The sequence below is a fragment of the Candoia aspera genome, chromosome 2, assembly GCF_035149785.1.
Source record: "Candoia aspera isolate rCanAsp1 chromosome 2, rCanAsp1.hap2, whole genome shotgun sequence".
Classification (NCBI taxonomy): domain Eukaryota; kingdom Metazoa; phylum Chordata; class Lepidosauria; order Squamata; family Boidae; genus Candoia; species Candoia aspera.
In genome coordinates this window covers 99,541,951-99,556,539 of record NC_086154.1, presented here as the reverse complement: position 1 = coordinate 99,556,539, position 14,589 = coordinate 99,541,951, and the positions used below count along the sequence as shown (strand labels likewise).

The following is a 14,589-nucleotide window of genomic DNA, read 5'->3' as shown; positions in this document are numbered from 1 at the left end:
TGCAACATAATGGAAGGTACACTCTAAATTTAGACATGCAAGAAATGTGGGCATAATATAAAGCATATTTTGAAAAGGTTAGCCAATCAGGATATGTGTGTGCTTATAATTTGGGGCTGTAGATCTTAACTTGGCACAATTCATATTTCTGCACCAAGAAATTTATCTTAGTTTATTCTGTTGTTGTTGTTTATTCGTTTAGTCGCTTCCGACTCTTCGTGACTTCATGGACCAGCCCACGCCAGAGCTTCCTGTCAGTCGTCAACACCCCCAGCTCCCCCAGGGACGAGTCCGTCACCTCTAGAGTATCATCCATCCATCTTGCCCTTGGTCGGCCCCTCTTCCTTTTGCCTTCCACTCTCCCTAGCATCAGCATCTTCTCCAGGGTGTCCTGTCTTCTCATGATGTGGCCAAAGTATTTCAGTTTTGCCTTTAATATCATTCCCTCAAGTGAGCAGTCTGGCTTTATTTCCTGGAGGATGGACTGGTTGGATCTTCTTGCAGTCCAAGGCACTCTCAGAATTTTCCTCCAACACCACAATTCAAAAGCATCGATCTTCCTTTGCTCAGCCTTCCTTATGGTCCAGCTCTCGCAGCCATATGTTACTACAGGGAACACCATTGCTTTAACTATGCGGGCCTTTGTTGTCAGTGTGATGTCTCTGCTCTTAACTATTTTATCGAGATTTGTCATTGCTCTTCTTCCAAGGATTAAGCGTCTTCTGATTTCCTGACTGCAGTCAGCATCTGCAGTAATCTTTGCACCTAGGAATACAAAGTCTTTCACTGCTTCTACATTTTCTCCCTCTATTTGCCAGTTATCAATCAAGCTGGTTGCCATAATCTTGGTTTTTTTGAGGTTTAGCTGCAAACCAGCTTTTGCACTTTCTTCTTTCACCTTCATCATAAGGCTCCTCAGTTCCTCTTCACTTTCAGCCATCAAAGTGGTATCATCTGCATATCTGAGATTGTTAATGTTTCTTCCAGAGATTTTAACTCCAGCCTTGGATTCCTCAAGCCCAGCTTGTCGCATGATGTGTTCTGCATACAAGTTGAATAGGTAGGGTGAGAGTATACAGCCCTGCCGTACTCCTTTCCCAATCTTAAACCAGAGAATACTGGGATAACACTAGCAGTTTGTATATATTCTTTTTGAAGTATGTGATTCATCCTCAGAAGACTCTCAAAATTTGAAAGGAAATATTTGTAAGTAGTAAGATAAGAAGGAATGAGTTCAGAGTTTGCTGAGTTAGAATAAACTGAACCATGGGGGAGGAACATGAAGATTTGTGAGATACTTATTTTTTGTTTCAGTTTGAACAAGTAACCAGATTTTGATAGCTAACCCAAAATCTAATGTTACAGAAATGGTGGTTCCTAATGCCACAATTTCCTAGAAAAGCAGGCTAGTTCAAAATATAAGAATATTACAATATAGTTTTGATTGATTGATTAATTATGTGTCATTAAGTCATTGTGGACTCTTAGCAACCATATACCGTAGATAGATTTTCTCCATGACAATCTATCCCTCACCTCTTCTTTCAAGTCTCCCAATGGTGCACTCATCGCCACTGTAACTAAGACCAGCCACCTTGCTCCTGGTCATCCCCTTCTTCTCTTTCCTTCCACCTTTCCCAGCATTAGAGCCTTTTCCAGAGAGTGGGTCTTGGCATAATGTGTCCAAACTAGGATAATTTGAGCCTGGTCATTTGTACAAGGGGGAACTCTGGGTTTTTTTTTAAGAATTTTATTAAAATTCAGAAAAAAGATAAAAGATACAGAAAAACAAAAAACTACAAAAAAAAAAAGAACTAAAAAAGTATGAAAACACAAGAGAAAAAAATTTAGATAGATTACAAAAAGAAGTGACTTCTGACTTTAAACATCAAGGATATACAGCAATTTCCCATAATCAATCCCTTATTCTATATTAAACCAAAATCACATTATTTCTACAAGTCAACCCCTTAGCAAATTATAAAAATCACTTATTACTATTTCTCCCTCCCCTTATATTAAAAAGAAGAAAAAAGTATAAATCATCTAATCAACTCCCCCCACGTAATAACAATTACTTAATTATTCCCTTCCTACTACTATTCTATACATTCCTGTCTACTATAATAAATATAAAAAATAAGGAAGTATATAAATTGTCTGCCATTATAATTAATAACGCAAGAAACATGAATACAAAAACATGAATAAGGAAAAACAATAATCATAATCCCAATCATTAACGATAAGTAAAATCATCCAAAGCCAAAAGACCATCCAGATATTTTTAGTCCATTAACTCACTTCAAGATAGACTAAGACATTTACATATCCCCATAGTAAGCACAGAGCTATTTTCTTAAAGAAATCAAACAGCCCAACTGCTCCCCTCACAAACACAGACTTCTCTTCAAAAAACCTCCCATACATAATAACCCCTTCTTTTCCATAACATTCCATCAGAAAGTCAAATTCACAGGTCTTGCAACTCAATTTCTCGGTTTAAGGTCTTCAATTCAGCATTGCCAATTTCATCCAGGATTTCAACAGAAGCCTGAATCTCACTCTTGGGAGAGACATTTCCATCACTGTTAGATTCTTCAGGTTCATCCACATCATCCCCAACCAGGTGGCACATTTTAGACCACATATTTTCCACAGTGCTCTGAATGTCTTGCATAATAACTTGGCAGGAATCAGAAAAAAATCTGCGTAATATCTTTTTTTAATATCTCACAGAAGTCAGAGAAATCCTGGTTAAGATCCTCCATGTCTGAAGCAGTAAATTATGGCGCCCCCTAGATACTTAACCAGCAGAAGTGAAAGGGTAATGGAAAATTTCCGAACTGAGTGAAGATAAGATAACAGACAGTTCCCAGAGAAAGTAGCGGCAGGAAAGTAAAAGTTCAGAATGGCAGATTCAACATGTAGGAAAAATGCTAAAGTCTTCGAAATTAGCACAAAAATAATAACAGGGAGATGATAACATACTCTCAACCCTCCTTAGTATTGTATGGAAAGCAAAATCCAAAGCTTTAAAAAATTTTTTAAAAAGAATTAATTACAAAAATAACGATAAGCACCAAGAGAGATTGTTTCTCCTTAATGTAGAAAGCCTATCTTAGGGTAGAAATACTTAAAATAAATTGGGTGCTTTAGAAATGGGGTGGCTGGACTTAATCTCCCTTTAAGGCTGCAGCATGGCTTGGAAATGGTGAAACCCCAGCCTCCTGGCAAAGTCTTACCCATCAATTGCAAATGCTGTTTATGAACTCCTGGATACAACTCGCCATCTGGAGGACCAATGGGTCAATTCCAAGTGTTTTCCTTGGTTCAGAAAAACGCTCCTGGACGTCAGGAGAAACCAGCCTGAGTCCGAAAAAACTGCCATGATGCCAGTTCTGCCCGCGGACACAGCTGCTCAGTCCTCCATGTTCCCACCAGAAGTCTCTCAAGGGGGAACTCTGCGTTGATTGCTTCAAAGATCCATTGGTTTGTTTTCTTGCCTGTCCATGGTATTCTCAGAGGTCTTCTCCAACACCAAAGTTCAAAGCTTCAATACTCTTCCTATCCTGCTTCTTTAAAGTCCAACTTTTGCTTCCATACTGTAGAGTGTCACAGGGAATTCTATGCTTGCACGATTCTGATCTTTGTAGGTATAGACACATCACAGCATTTGAATATCCTTTCCAAAGCCTTCATGGCTGCTTTACTGAGTGCTAGTCTACAGCGTATTTCTTGACTGTTTGTTCCTTTACTGTTGATGGTTGATCCTAAAAGGCTGAAGCTGTCTACCACTTCAATATCTTCACTGACAGTTCTAGGGCTGGTTGTGCTACCTGTTGTCATTAGTTTGGTCTTCCTTATATTTAACCTTAGTCCCATTTTTTTTCAGTGTGCTTCTTGACTTTTGTTACTAGAGCTTGTGGATCCTTTGTATTTTCAACGGTCAGGATAGTATCATCATAGCGCAGTTGATTAATATTTCTTCATCCAATTTTAAAATCATGTTTATCTTCTTTCAATCCAATTTCTGTTAATATATATTCAGCATATAGGTCGAATAAATAAGGGAAAGGTATACAGCATTGTCACACTCCTTTGCCAACCTGGAGCCAGTCTGTTTCACCAAGTTGTGTCCATACTGTGGCTTCCTGACCTGGATACAAGTTTTCATGAGGACAATGAGATTTCCATTTTTCTAAGCATATCCCACAGCTTGACGTGATCAACAAAATCAAAGGCATTTCCATAATCAATGAAGCATGTGCTAACTTCTTTTTTGTATTTTTGGCTATCTCAAGTATCCAGTGTGCATCAGCAATAAGGTCTCGTGCTCCTTGGACTTTTCTAAAGCCCTCTTGAACATCTGGCACCTCTTTTTCCATACAGTGCTCTAATCTGTATTGGGTGATCCTAAGCATTATTTTGCTAGCATGTGAAATTAAGGACACTAAGGGACGCGGTGGTGCTGCGGGTTAAACCACTGAGCTGCTGAGCTTGCCGATCGGAAGGTTGGTGGTTTGAATCCACGTGATGGGGTGAGCTCCCATTGCTAGTCCCAGCTCCTGCCAACCTAGCAGCTCGAAAACATGCAAATGTGAGTAGATTAATAGGTACCACTTCGGCGGGCAGGTAATGGCGTTCCATTTAGTCATGCTGGCCACCTGACCAAGGAAGTGTCTACGGACAACCGCCGGCTCTTCGGCTTTGAAATGGAGATGAGCACCGCCCCCTAGAGTCGGACACAACTGGACTTAATGTCAAGGCAAACCTTTACCTTTACCTTACAATAGTTTGCACACTATGTTAAGTCTCCTTTTTTTGGGTATTAGAATGTAGATTGACTTCTTCCAATCTGTTGGCCCCTGCGTCATTCTCCAAATTTGCAGCATAGCTTAGTTAGAACCTTTACTGATTCTTCTTCTGTGGCTTACCAAATTTCTGTGGGTATTCCATCAGCTCCTGTAGCCTTCTGACTTGGTAATGACCAGGCTGCTGATCTTAACTTCATCTTTTAGTACTAGAAGTTCTTATAAGTAGGGAATATCTTCTAAGGTATCTTGGATGTTGACATCTCTACTGTATAGTATTTCAGTATACTCCTTCCATCTTCATTTAATCTCCTTTGAATCTGTTGCTATCTGTCCATTGGGATCCTTTAGCATACCAATTCAAGGTTGGAACTTCCTTCAGAGTTTAGAGCTTTTGAAGGACTTTCCTTGTTTTTCCATGTCTGTTTCTATTTTCAGTGTATTTACACATCTTGTTGAAATACTGCTTCTTGTCTCTACTAACAGCTCTCTGCAACTCTTTGTTAAGTTTCTTTTTGAGATTTTGTCTTTCTTAGCCTTGGCTTCTCTTCTCTTCTTGACAATTTCTATGGTTTGTTCTAACATCCATTTTACTTTCTTCTGTTTCTTCATTTTTGGCAGTCTCTTTTCACATTAATCCTTAATAACTTCTTTAAGTTCCTTTCATAGTTCCTCTAGTTTTCTGTCAATGAGGTTCAGAATTTCAAAGCAGTTCCCAATTTCCCCTTCAAATGGTGTTTGACCATATTGTGGAAACTGACCAGCTGACTTCTTGTTTAGCTTAACTTGGAATTTGCACATGAGCAGTTTGTGATCTGTTCCACAGTCAGCACCTGGCCATGGCTTTGATGCTATAATTGAGCTCCTCCACTTTCTTTTAGCAATAACATAGTCAATTTGATTTCTATATACTCCATCTGGTGATGTCCATGTATAGAGGCATTGTTTTTGTTGTTTGAAGCCAGTGTAAGTTATGAAGAATTCATTGGAGTGGCAGAAATTGGTAAGTCAGTCTCCTGCTTCATTTCAGTTTCCTAAGCCATATAATCCAACTACATTTTCCTCTTTTATATTTCCAACTTTGGCATTCCAGACTCCAATCACAAGTAGCACATCTTGCTTGCATGTTCTGTCAATTTCAAATTGAACTTGATCATAAAATGCAGCAACTTCCTCTTCTTCTGCATTGGTGGTAGGAAAATAAATTTGAACGATCATCATATTAAAGGGTTGTACACAAAGTCTAATCAATATTTTTTTTGTTATTGATTGCACTGTAGCCAAGTATTGTTCTTGCTATACCCATTGTAACTATTACAGCAATCCTGATCCTTCCTTGTTTTTCATGTCCCGAATAATAAACAGTCTGATCTTCTGACTGAAAGTGTACAATTCCAATCCATCTCAATTCTCTGATGTGAAAGATGTCAATTTGTAGTTATTTCATTTAATCTGTTATTGTGTTGAGCTTTCCCGTGTTCATGCTTCTTACATGCTATGTTCCCACTGTAATTCTGTCTTTGCAGCTTTGAATTTTCTTTTCCTGTATGGCAACATCAGCAATTAGACATCCCACAGGCTTTAATCTAGCCACATCATAAACAATATTAGTACTCTGAAAGATCCTCAGCATTTCCTTAGTAGCATGTTGAGTGCCATCTGACCTGAGAGTCCCATCTTCCAGCACTATATTGTCAATCATTTTATATTTTCTATTCTATGTGCTTTTCTTGGTAAAAATACAAGCATAGTTTACCATTGCTTTCTCCTGTGTAGTATGAATTGCTGCCTTATCATTGTCATTGAGGTGATCATCTGCCTCCTATCTCACTGTACAGGTGGTCCTCACTTAGTGACTGCCTCATACAGCGATCGTTTGCAGTTACAAGAGTGATGAAAAAGTAACTTTGTAACAAATCCTCACATTTATGAACTTTGCAGATCTGTAATGAAAAGGAAAGAAAAGCTGAAGTAAGATTCTAAACATAGTCACAATTTCACTTAGCAACCGCTTCGCTTAACAACTGAATTGCCGGTCCCAATTGTGGTTGCTAAATGAGGGCTACCTGTATATCATCTGTATCATCTGTTCCTATATCACTGCTGCCAAATATACAGTAGATACATTCTTGCTTTAGCTGTGAAGCGGAGATGACCTTCATGCCTTGGGTGACCCTGCTGGGAATATATACTCTTGGCACACACTCCCGACGTTCTTTGCTCATCCCTCCCAGGAACACCCACCACCACAATAAGGCAGCACTGCAGGACTTGCGGGGAGGACGTAACAGTAGTCTTCTTGGAAAATGCTGGAATTTCTGACTCCAATTTCTTCTCATTATAACCTGTGGAAAATCATAGTTTTTTTCTAACTGTTCTAGAAGGTATTATTTTAAGTACATTGTTCTTTATGTTTAAAATCAAAATAATTTCCCTTCAATCCCATTCAGAGAAAGAAAGATTTTACTATTATCAAAACATTCAAAATGGCTCTTTCTTGAGTGGTGTGTAGACAGAGCAAAATCTAGTGGTTTTACCCATAATGGTGGAATGGCTCAAACAAAATCTAGCATGACTAAATAATTTAACTTGTATAGGAAAAATTCATGGGCATGCTTAATTTCAAATCTGTTGTTATTTATTTTAAACTGCTTTACTGCAAAAATTATTATACCAACTTGTTAGTGCTCAGGATTAAACAGCGTGGATTAGAATCCCATGCTAATCCAAAACCACCCCCGTGAAGTCATACAAGCTGGGTGGGTTTATCTGCTGGAAGGCTGTATTGTTTTGAAATTACATGGTTGTAAATTATACAAAACCCTCAATAATCTGTACTACTAGCTTGTAATGTTACTTTTTCTCTCTTGCAGATGAGGTCAGCCTTTCTCACGGTATCATTTCTATCACAACTGACAAGAAAGAAGCCAGGTAAGTGTTGACATTTCTGGGGAAGAATTAGAATTTTTAAATTCTATGGACCAGTTTGGTTTTCACTTGCACTGGAACTTCAAACTTAGGTTAATGTCAAGCAATATAAGATGCATATCCTCACCCATATAATCCGTCTGGGAAAATTGTGTAGCCTCTCTTTGAATTGAGCCATAATCAGGCCAGATATATGTACATATTAGATCAATGAATAACATACATCTCTATCATTGGTCCTACATTTATCTGAGAATTGTGAAAAAATCTAAGATAGTGAAAGATTGTGCCAGTAAAGATGGCTAGGATTAGGGTGGGTGTAATATCATCCTCTATATTAAGTCTTGAAGTAGTATGCTGCTTCATATTTTAGTAGTCCTTGTTACTGTATAAATAATATAGTAGGAGTGGGGCTGTGGAACTAAACAAGAGTTCCAGTTTCCCCCACTCTTAACCATTCTGACTGAGGCTGCTGGAGGATGTGTTGGCAAATCCAGAGGCCATGAATTCTGCATCCCTTTTCTATATGCTCAGCAAACAATGTGAATACATCCCCTCATATGGACATATGTGCTGTATATATTCTATATTAACATGACAAAGATTTAGCAACGTGTATACTTTTTGTGCAGGTTTGTTATTTATTCTAGAAAGCAAACAATACATTTGTTGAAAGAATCTGGCATCCAAAAGTGTGCAAGGAATCTAAAACAAATGAATGCAAAGATGAAAATTTATAGTTGAAAAAACTTTCCAGTATTGAATGAGGAAGCAGTTGCCTAGAAGCAGGAGAATATGAGGATCAGTTTTCATGCTATGTTAAGTACACATTAAAAAAACCCATGATGAACATTAACTTTTTCATGTTTGTGTGAGAGCAGGTACATGAGTCCCCCAAAATGACCATAACACATAGAACAATGTGTTTCATCTTTCCTACGTCATTTGTGATACCTCTGCAAATATTTTCCTACTAAGGTCTACTTTACCATATTTAATGTTTTGTGGAAAACAAATAACAAATTTTGAGGAACAAATAACAAGAGGACAAGTTTGATTCAGAAAGGGTTAGATTCTTCCCCTTGCTCACCACCTAAGGAAAGTGGCTGGTGCTAAGCGTGCTTCCAGGCTCTCCAATCATCAATGGGATGAATGTGCCTATTTAAAAATAACGTAACGTAACGTAACGTAACGTAACATAACATAACATAACATAACATAACATAACATAACATAACATAAAAAATAGAGTGCAAACAGAAATAGTTCAAGAATTAAAAAACATCGCATTTGCTTCTGTGGTTCCAATATTGAATTGTGCAAAAGCTACTTGTTTGAATTTCCTCTTAGTTTTTCTGAGTTGAATATAGTTCATGATCCAATACAAAGCATCACTATGAGTTGAAACTGGTGAAGTGAGAGTCTTACACCAGAAGAAGCCATTTAGTTTAAATTAGATATAGACCAAGAAATAGGTAACCACATGGTTGTTGTAACGGTTGCCTACTCTAATAGACTCAGACTCACAAGCAGGTTACCTAACTTCACTTTCACGTTCAGCGTGGGACAGTTAGCACTCACCAAAACATCTTCGCGCCCATCCTCCACCACCTGCCCACAGGCGCTTTTCAGAGCAGGTGGCTGGTGTTTCCCGCCGGCTGCTGTGGATCGGTCTCCCCCTCATCCCCAAAGTAAGAAACCTCCTCCACTTCGGTTTCTCCCTTGGCTGCCTTCATCTTCCTGGGTAGAGAGGGTGATTTGGCCGCCGACTTCCCGGCACGATCATCTGTCTTGCCCTTCGGGCATGCCGCCACGTGGTGACCCTCTTTCCCACAACGGAGGCACTGCCCTTTAGCATAGCGGCGCTCCCTCTCCTCCTCCCAGGCACGTTGGCCGGACTTTCCAGTTGTTGCCCCAAAGCGGGATCCCTTGCTTGCGCTAAGCGCTTCCTGCTGTGAGTGAAAGTCTCATGGGCATGTTCAGCCTTCCCTGCCAGCTGTATCCATTCATACAGGGTATCTGGGTCATCCCTACCCAACGACCACCTCAGGACTTCTGTGTTCAGACCATCCTTAAATAGCTCTATTAGGGTGGACTGGGACCAATCCCCAACCTTCCCAGCCAAAGCCTTAAACTCCAAGGCATAATCTGCTACAGATTTTGGCCCCTGGCTGAGTTCTTTTAGAGCCCTTTTCACCCTTTCTTTCGCCAACGGATCTTCAAAATGTAGCTTTAATGCCCACAGGAATTCCTTGAACTTCTCCAGCTCAGGAGCGTCCGATTGACATAACTGCACAAACCAGTCGGCAGCCCGCCCCTTCAGCTTTGTGGCAATGGCATTAATCTTGGCTCTTTCCAAACGGAAATACGGTCCCCATTCATCCATATAACTCCTTGCATTGGTAAGGAAGAACGACAACTTAGTTGGATCTCCGTCAAATTTAACTGTAAAGTCCTTAACCCCCACTCTGGGCGGTCCCCTCACCACATCTGGGCGGTCGGTCTTTCCTTTAGTTACCGGGGATTTCCGCTCCCGAGGAGGGGACTTTGAAATTCGCATTCTAGGCGCCTTTGCCTCACCTCTGTGCTGAGTCCTACTTCCTTCCACCGAAGAAGGGGGGGTGAAGAAGGGGACGAATGCCTATTACTAGACTCCCCGCTCCTCCTTTCCCGAGGGCCCCAGTCCATTGACATTTTCTGGAGCATAAATTCTATTGACTCCAATTTGGCTTCCACTAGTCTTATCCGGTCAGGGGTTTGGGAATCCTCCTTTCCCTCCTGCCTCACCACGATTGGGGACATCGGGTACCGCTGCTTCCAAGACATTTTGGACGTCCCTGGTAGGGGTCCCAGTGTTTCATCCCAGGTGATCAGCTCACCTGGCGACTTGCTGGTCGGTTCAGGGGCTCTTTTACCTCCAACCTCCTCTTCTCCCAGGCTAGAGCTCGAAATCTCCCGAATCTCCAAGAGCTCTCAAGTAGGGACCCGCTCTGCTCTTATCACCGTGGAGTTGGGTTCCCCATCGCTCGATTCCTCGCTTTCCGTGGTTCGAGGATTTGGTTCACTCATCGCTAGCGCTTCTCCCTCACAAGATAAATCTGGAAAGGGGCTAACGGTAAACTTTTTGGATTCTCAGCTTTATGTAACGGTTGCCTACTCTAATAGACTCAGACTCACAAGCAGGAACTTAATGATATCTGATTTATTGAAGAATAGTATGCAAATACAGAGAAAGCTGAGAATGAGCAAAAGTGTGCCAAATACAAACTAAAAACCCTCGGCACAAACATAATCCCTCCCCTCGCCCGACAGTTTCAAACTCCCCACCCCAGGTGCCGGTAACAGTTTCTGCTGATGTCCTGGGAAGGAAACCTTGAACACACGAGATAACCCAAACACATTCCAATCCAGCTGCATACAGATAACAAGCCCAGGAGACAGAATCCTCCTCCCTTCCCAAACGAAACACGCATCAGCAAAATGACATGCGAAACGTTACGATGCACCGTTAACATTGGAATGATGAACATGACAGTTGTTGATTCAAAAAGCTGGGATGAAGAAACTAGGGTTTAAACTATGGAACTAATATACGTATAGAGCAGATTTCTGGATCTTGTTAGATAGAGAACTTCTTTTATGTAAAGCTTCCTAATTCTCTGCAATAAAGAAAGTAGTTACCTTACTTTCTTAAATCTATTTAGGAAGTGGAAGAGAGCCTAAACGCTATACCTGGTACGAACCCTTGACACTTGCTTAACAAAATTAAAATGGTTGCCAATATTAAAATTGACAAGTTGAAAATAAAAATGTTCCTCTGAAGTGCTTGCAGAACAGCAGAAATGGCTTGGTTCTGGAATCCATGAAAGACCAATGAATTTTAAATTTGAATAATTGTCTTAGAGCAACATTTGTTCTCAGCTAACTGACCGAACAGAATAGACTTTGGTATCTCTGTTCTCTTGCTAGGAGGAATAATTCTTCAGGGATTGTTATTAGTTGTTTCTTTTTAAACTGGCACTGGATTTAGAGCAATTATGTCTTAATAGTCAAATAGACTAATCATATTAAAAAAATTCTTTTTAAAACAACAGTTCAATTTATAGTCTTTAACTGACATACATTGACTGTTCTTTTCAGCAACAAGACAGAAGACTGTTTAAAGTTCAGGAAAGGCTGTTGTAAAGCAGATCCTAACGGATCCGTGGATCAGAGAAGCACGAATGTCTTGTGGGATTACTCTACACAGGAGACAATGGGTAGTGTCTCCAAGGAGGAAAGCACTTTAGAAAAACTTTCTGGTTTGAAGGATTCAGTGAGCTCTAAGGAAGCTGTATGGAGAAATCCTTGTAACCCAAAGGAATTCACTTCTGCAATGGAATCCAAACTAATAACAATGCTGCAGGTGAATACTGAGGATTTAGGAGGGGAGGTTCAACATTTACACTCTCAGGCTTCACCACCTCTTACTGGAGTACAGACGGTTAGTGAAGATGAAAGCTATCATAGCAGTGAACCAAAGCACGTAGAAGCCTTCAGCCAAGAACACTTGGACAAAAGACAAGAGTTGGAGAAAAAAAGCTTTCAGAGATTTGACTGGCATTCTGGGCACAGAGAAGGGCATGGGCCACTCTACAAAAACATGAGTAAATCAGCAGATGTAGCAACAAACCTGTCTGTTAAGGGACAGTCTGCACGAGAAGCTTCTTTGTTGGCTTTGCCAGTATTTAGAAAAATGCTAAATCCTCACTTAAATAAAGCAAACAGTGTTGAGAGTGTGTTCTCTCCCTGGAAGGGGCAGGCAATGGATTCTGATTTAGATGAAATAAATTCTGCTAATCCAACTGACTGGGCATTAGAGAAGTCAGGACTTCAGACAGCTATGGATCTTGCTGTCCATAAACATGCTTGGACTGTTAGTGACAAAGACACTATGGAACATGTTCCTCTAAGGTCTGTGGAATCTCCTTCCTGTAGCACCTTTGATGAAACAAGGCCTTATATGTGCAATGTCCTGTTGGAGGAGCAAGAAAAAGATGATGTTGGCCAGGAAGGGGATCCAACTGTCTACACATGCATTGAGTGCAACATCTATTTTAAGATGAAGGAACATTTGATGGATCATATGCATCAGCATAACAGAGGATTAAAGCTGGATCAAGACAGAGAAAGCACTAGAGGTCTGGATCAGTTGGCATGTAATGAGTGTGGGTGGGTTTTTGGGGATGTTGATTCTCTAGACCAGCACAGGAGACTTCATCAGCAGTCAAGAGAAAAAATCATTGAAGAAATTCAGAAGCTTAATGAATTATCAGATGAAGGGCGAGATGCCAGGCTACAATGCCCAAAATGTGTGTTTGGAACTAATTCTTCTAAAGTGTTTGTTCAGCATGCAAAAATGCATGTTAGGGAGAGGAAAAATCAAGGTTTGAAGAATGTGAACTTGTTTGGCAGTTCTGTTTGCAGTGAACCACAGGACAGCTCTATGCACAATATGTATAAACACTTCAGGCCAAATGAACATATATCTCAAGTTGCACATGATGCACACAATAGAAGCAAAGAGCTTAGCATTTGCATGCTTTGCAGCTTCCCTGCACCAAATGAAAATATTTTAAAAGAACACATGAAATATGCTCATTCCCACCAGCCATGGAACGTAGAGACTTTGGAACCAGATATGAACCAGCCTGGGACTAGTAGGGATGACTACAGCCCTAGCAAGTCAGGACGATTTTTGGAAAGTGATTATTTGAGCAAAGCAGACAGACTCTTTCCACAGTACCACTGTGAAACTGTGCCCCACTACAACTCTTTCCTTGAGTGTACAGCAGGTCACCAGAAACTTCATAAAACTAATGGCACTAATATAAAGGACATCCCAATGCCAGGATTTCGGGCTAGGAAACGAGCTCCCTATAGTTCTTCACATACCTCATCAAAAGCTTATTCTCCATATGCCCTGAAGCAAATGAGAAATAAAAGCACAACTCTGCCACTTGAGGCTGAGAGAGAGAACATCCAAAGCCATTCAGGTGGGTTGGAGGAACAACAGTGCAAATGGTTATCTGTAAACAATATTAGGAGGATTGAAGAAGAATTCCCTTTGACAACAGAAATAGAATTAGCACAGAAGAGATACTTTAAGCCCTTTGTTATTCCTCAATCTGCCTTGGAACTCAAAAGGACTTTTACAGGCATTTTGAAGGCAATGGATTATACAACCCTATCATCAGGGCAGCAACAGCAGTTACATCAAATGGTTCCTGTTGTTCTTGTTGAGGAAATTAATATTTATCCCAGAAAGAGGAAGAAACCCAAGATGAAGGCTCTCAGAAAAAAGTTATCACCTCCTGTGAAACAGTTTGGAATGGAGGAGTCTCTTCCCTTAGGTGTATTCCTGTTAGATTCCCCTCTAGAAGGATCTCTTGAACTGGAAGATCTTCTGGGTACAGATTCCACAATGCTGAAGAATGAGGAGAGAAAATGCCCATACTGTCCTGACAGGTTCCACAATGGGATTGGTTTAGCCAATCATGTGCGCGGCCACCTGAACAGGGTGGGTGTGAGCTACAATGTCCGTCACTTCATCTCTGCAGAAGAAGTGAAAGCTATTGAGCAAAAATTTTCCTTCCAAAAGAAGAAGAAAAAAGGTAGTATGTATTCAATTTATATTTTTTCAATGTTTCTAATTTTTTTTTATTTCCTTGAAGATGGGTATGTATGCTCTCCAATTTTCTTTCCTGAAAACATTTTTACAATATCTTAGTAATAGTTAGATATTATTGTGTTATGAACTAGTAGGGGTTCTCTGAAGTATGAATGGCCTCTTAGTTTTATTATAAGA

General features: G+C 40.2%; 1 protein-coding gene across 6 annotated transcripts in view; it reads left to right on the top strand.

The window, feature by feature from the left end:
* Window positions 1-14,589, top strand: part of WIZ (WIZ zinc finger) — an 87,181-nt gene that overhangs the window by 31,342 nt on the left and 41,250 nt on the right. For 5 of the 6 annotated variants that reach the window (XM_063292565.1, XM_063292568.1, XM_063292567.1 and 2 more), the window contains exons 3-4: window positions 7,688-7,745; window positions 11,883-14,398. In XM_063292565.1, coding sequence (XP_063148635.1) covers window positions 7,688-7,745; window positions 11,883-14,398 — 2,574 coding nt within the window. The remainder of the gene's footprint in view (window positions 1-7,687; window positions 7,746-11,882; window positions 14,399-14,589) is intronic. The other variant, XM_063292564.1, reaches the window with a different exon arrangement.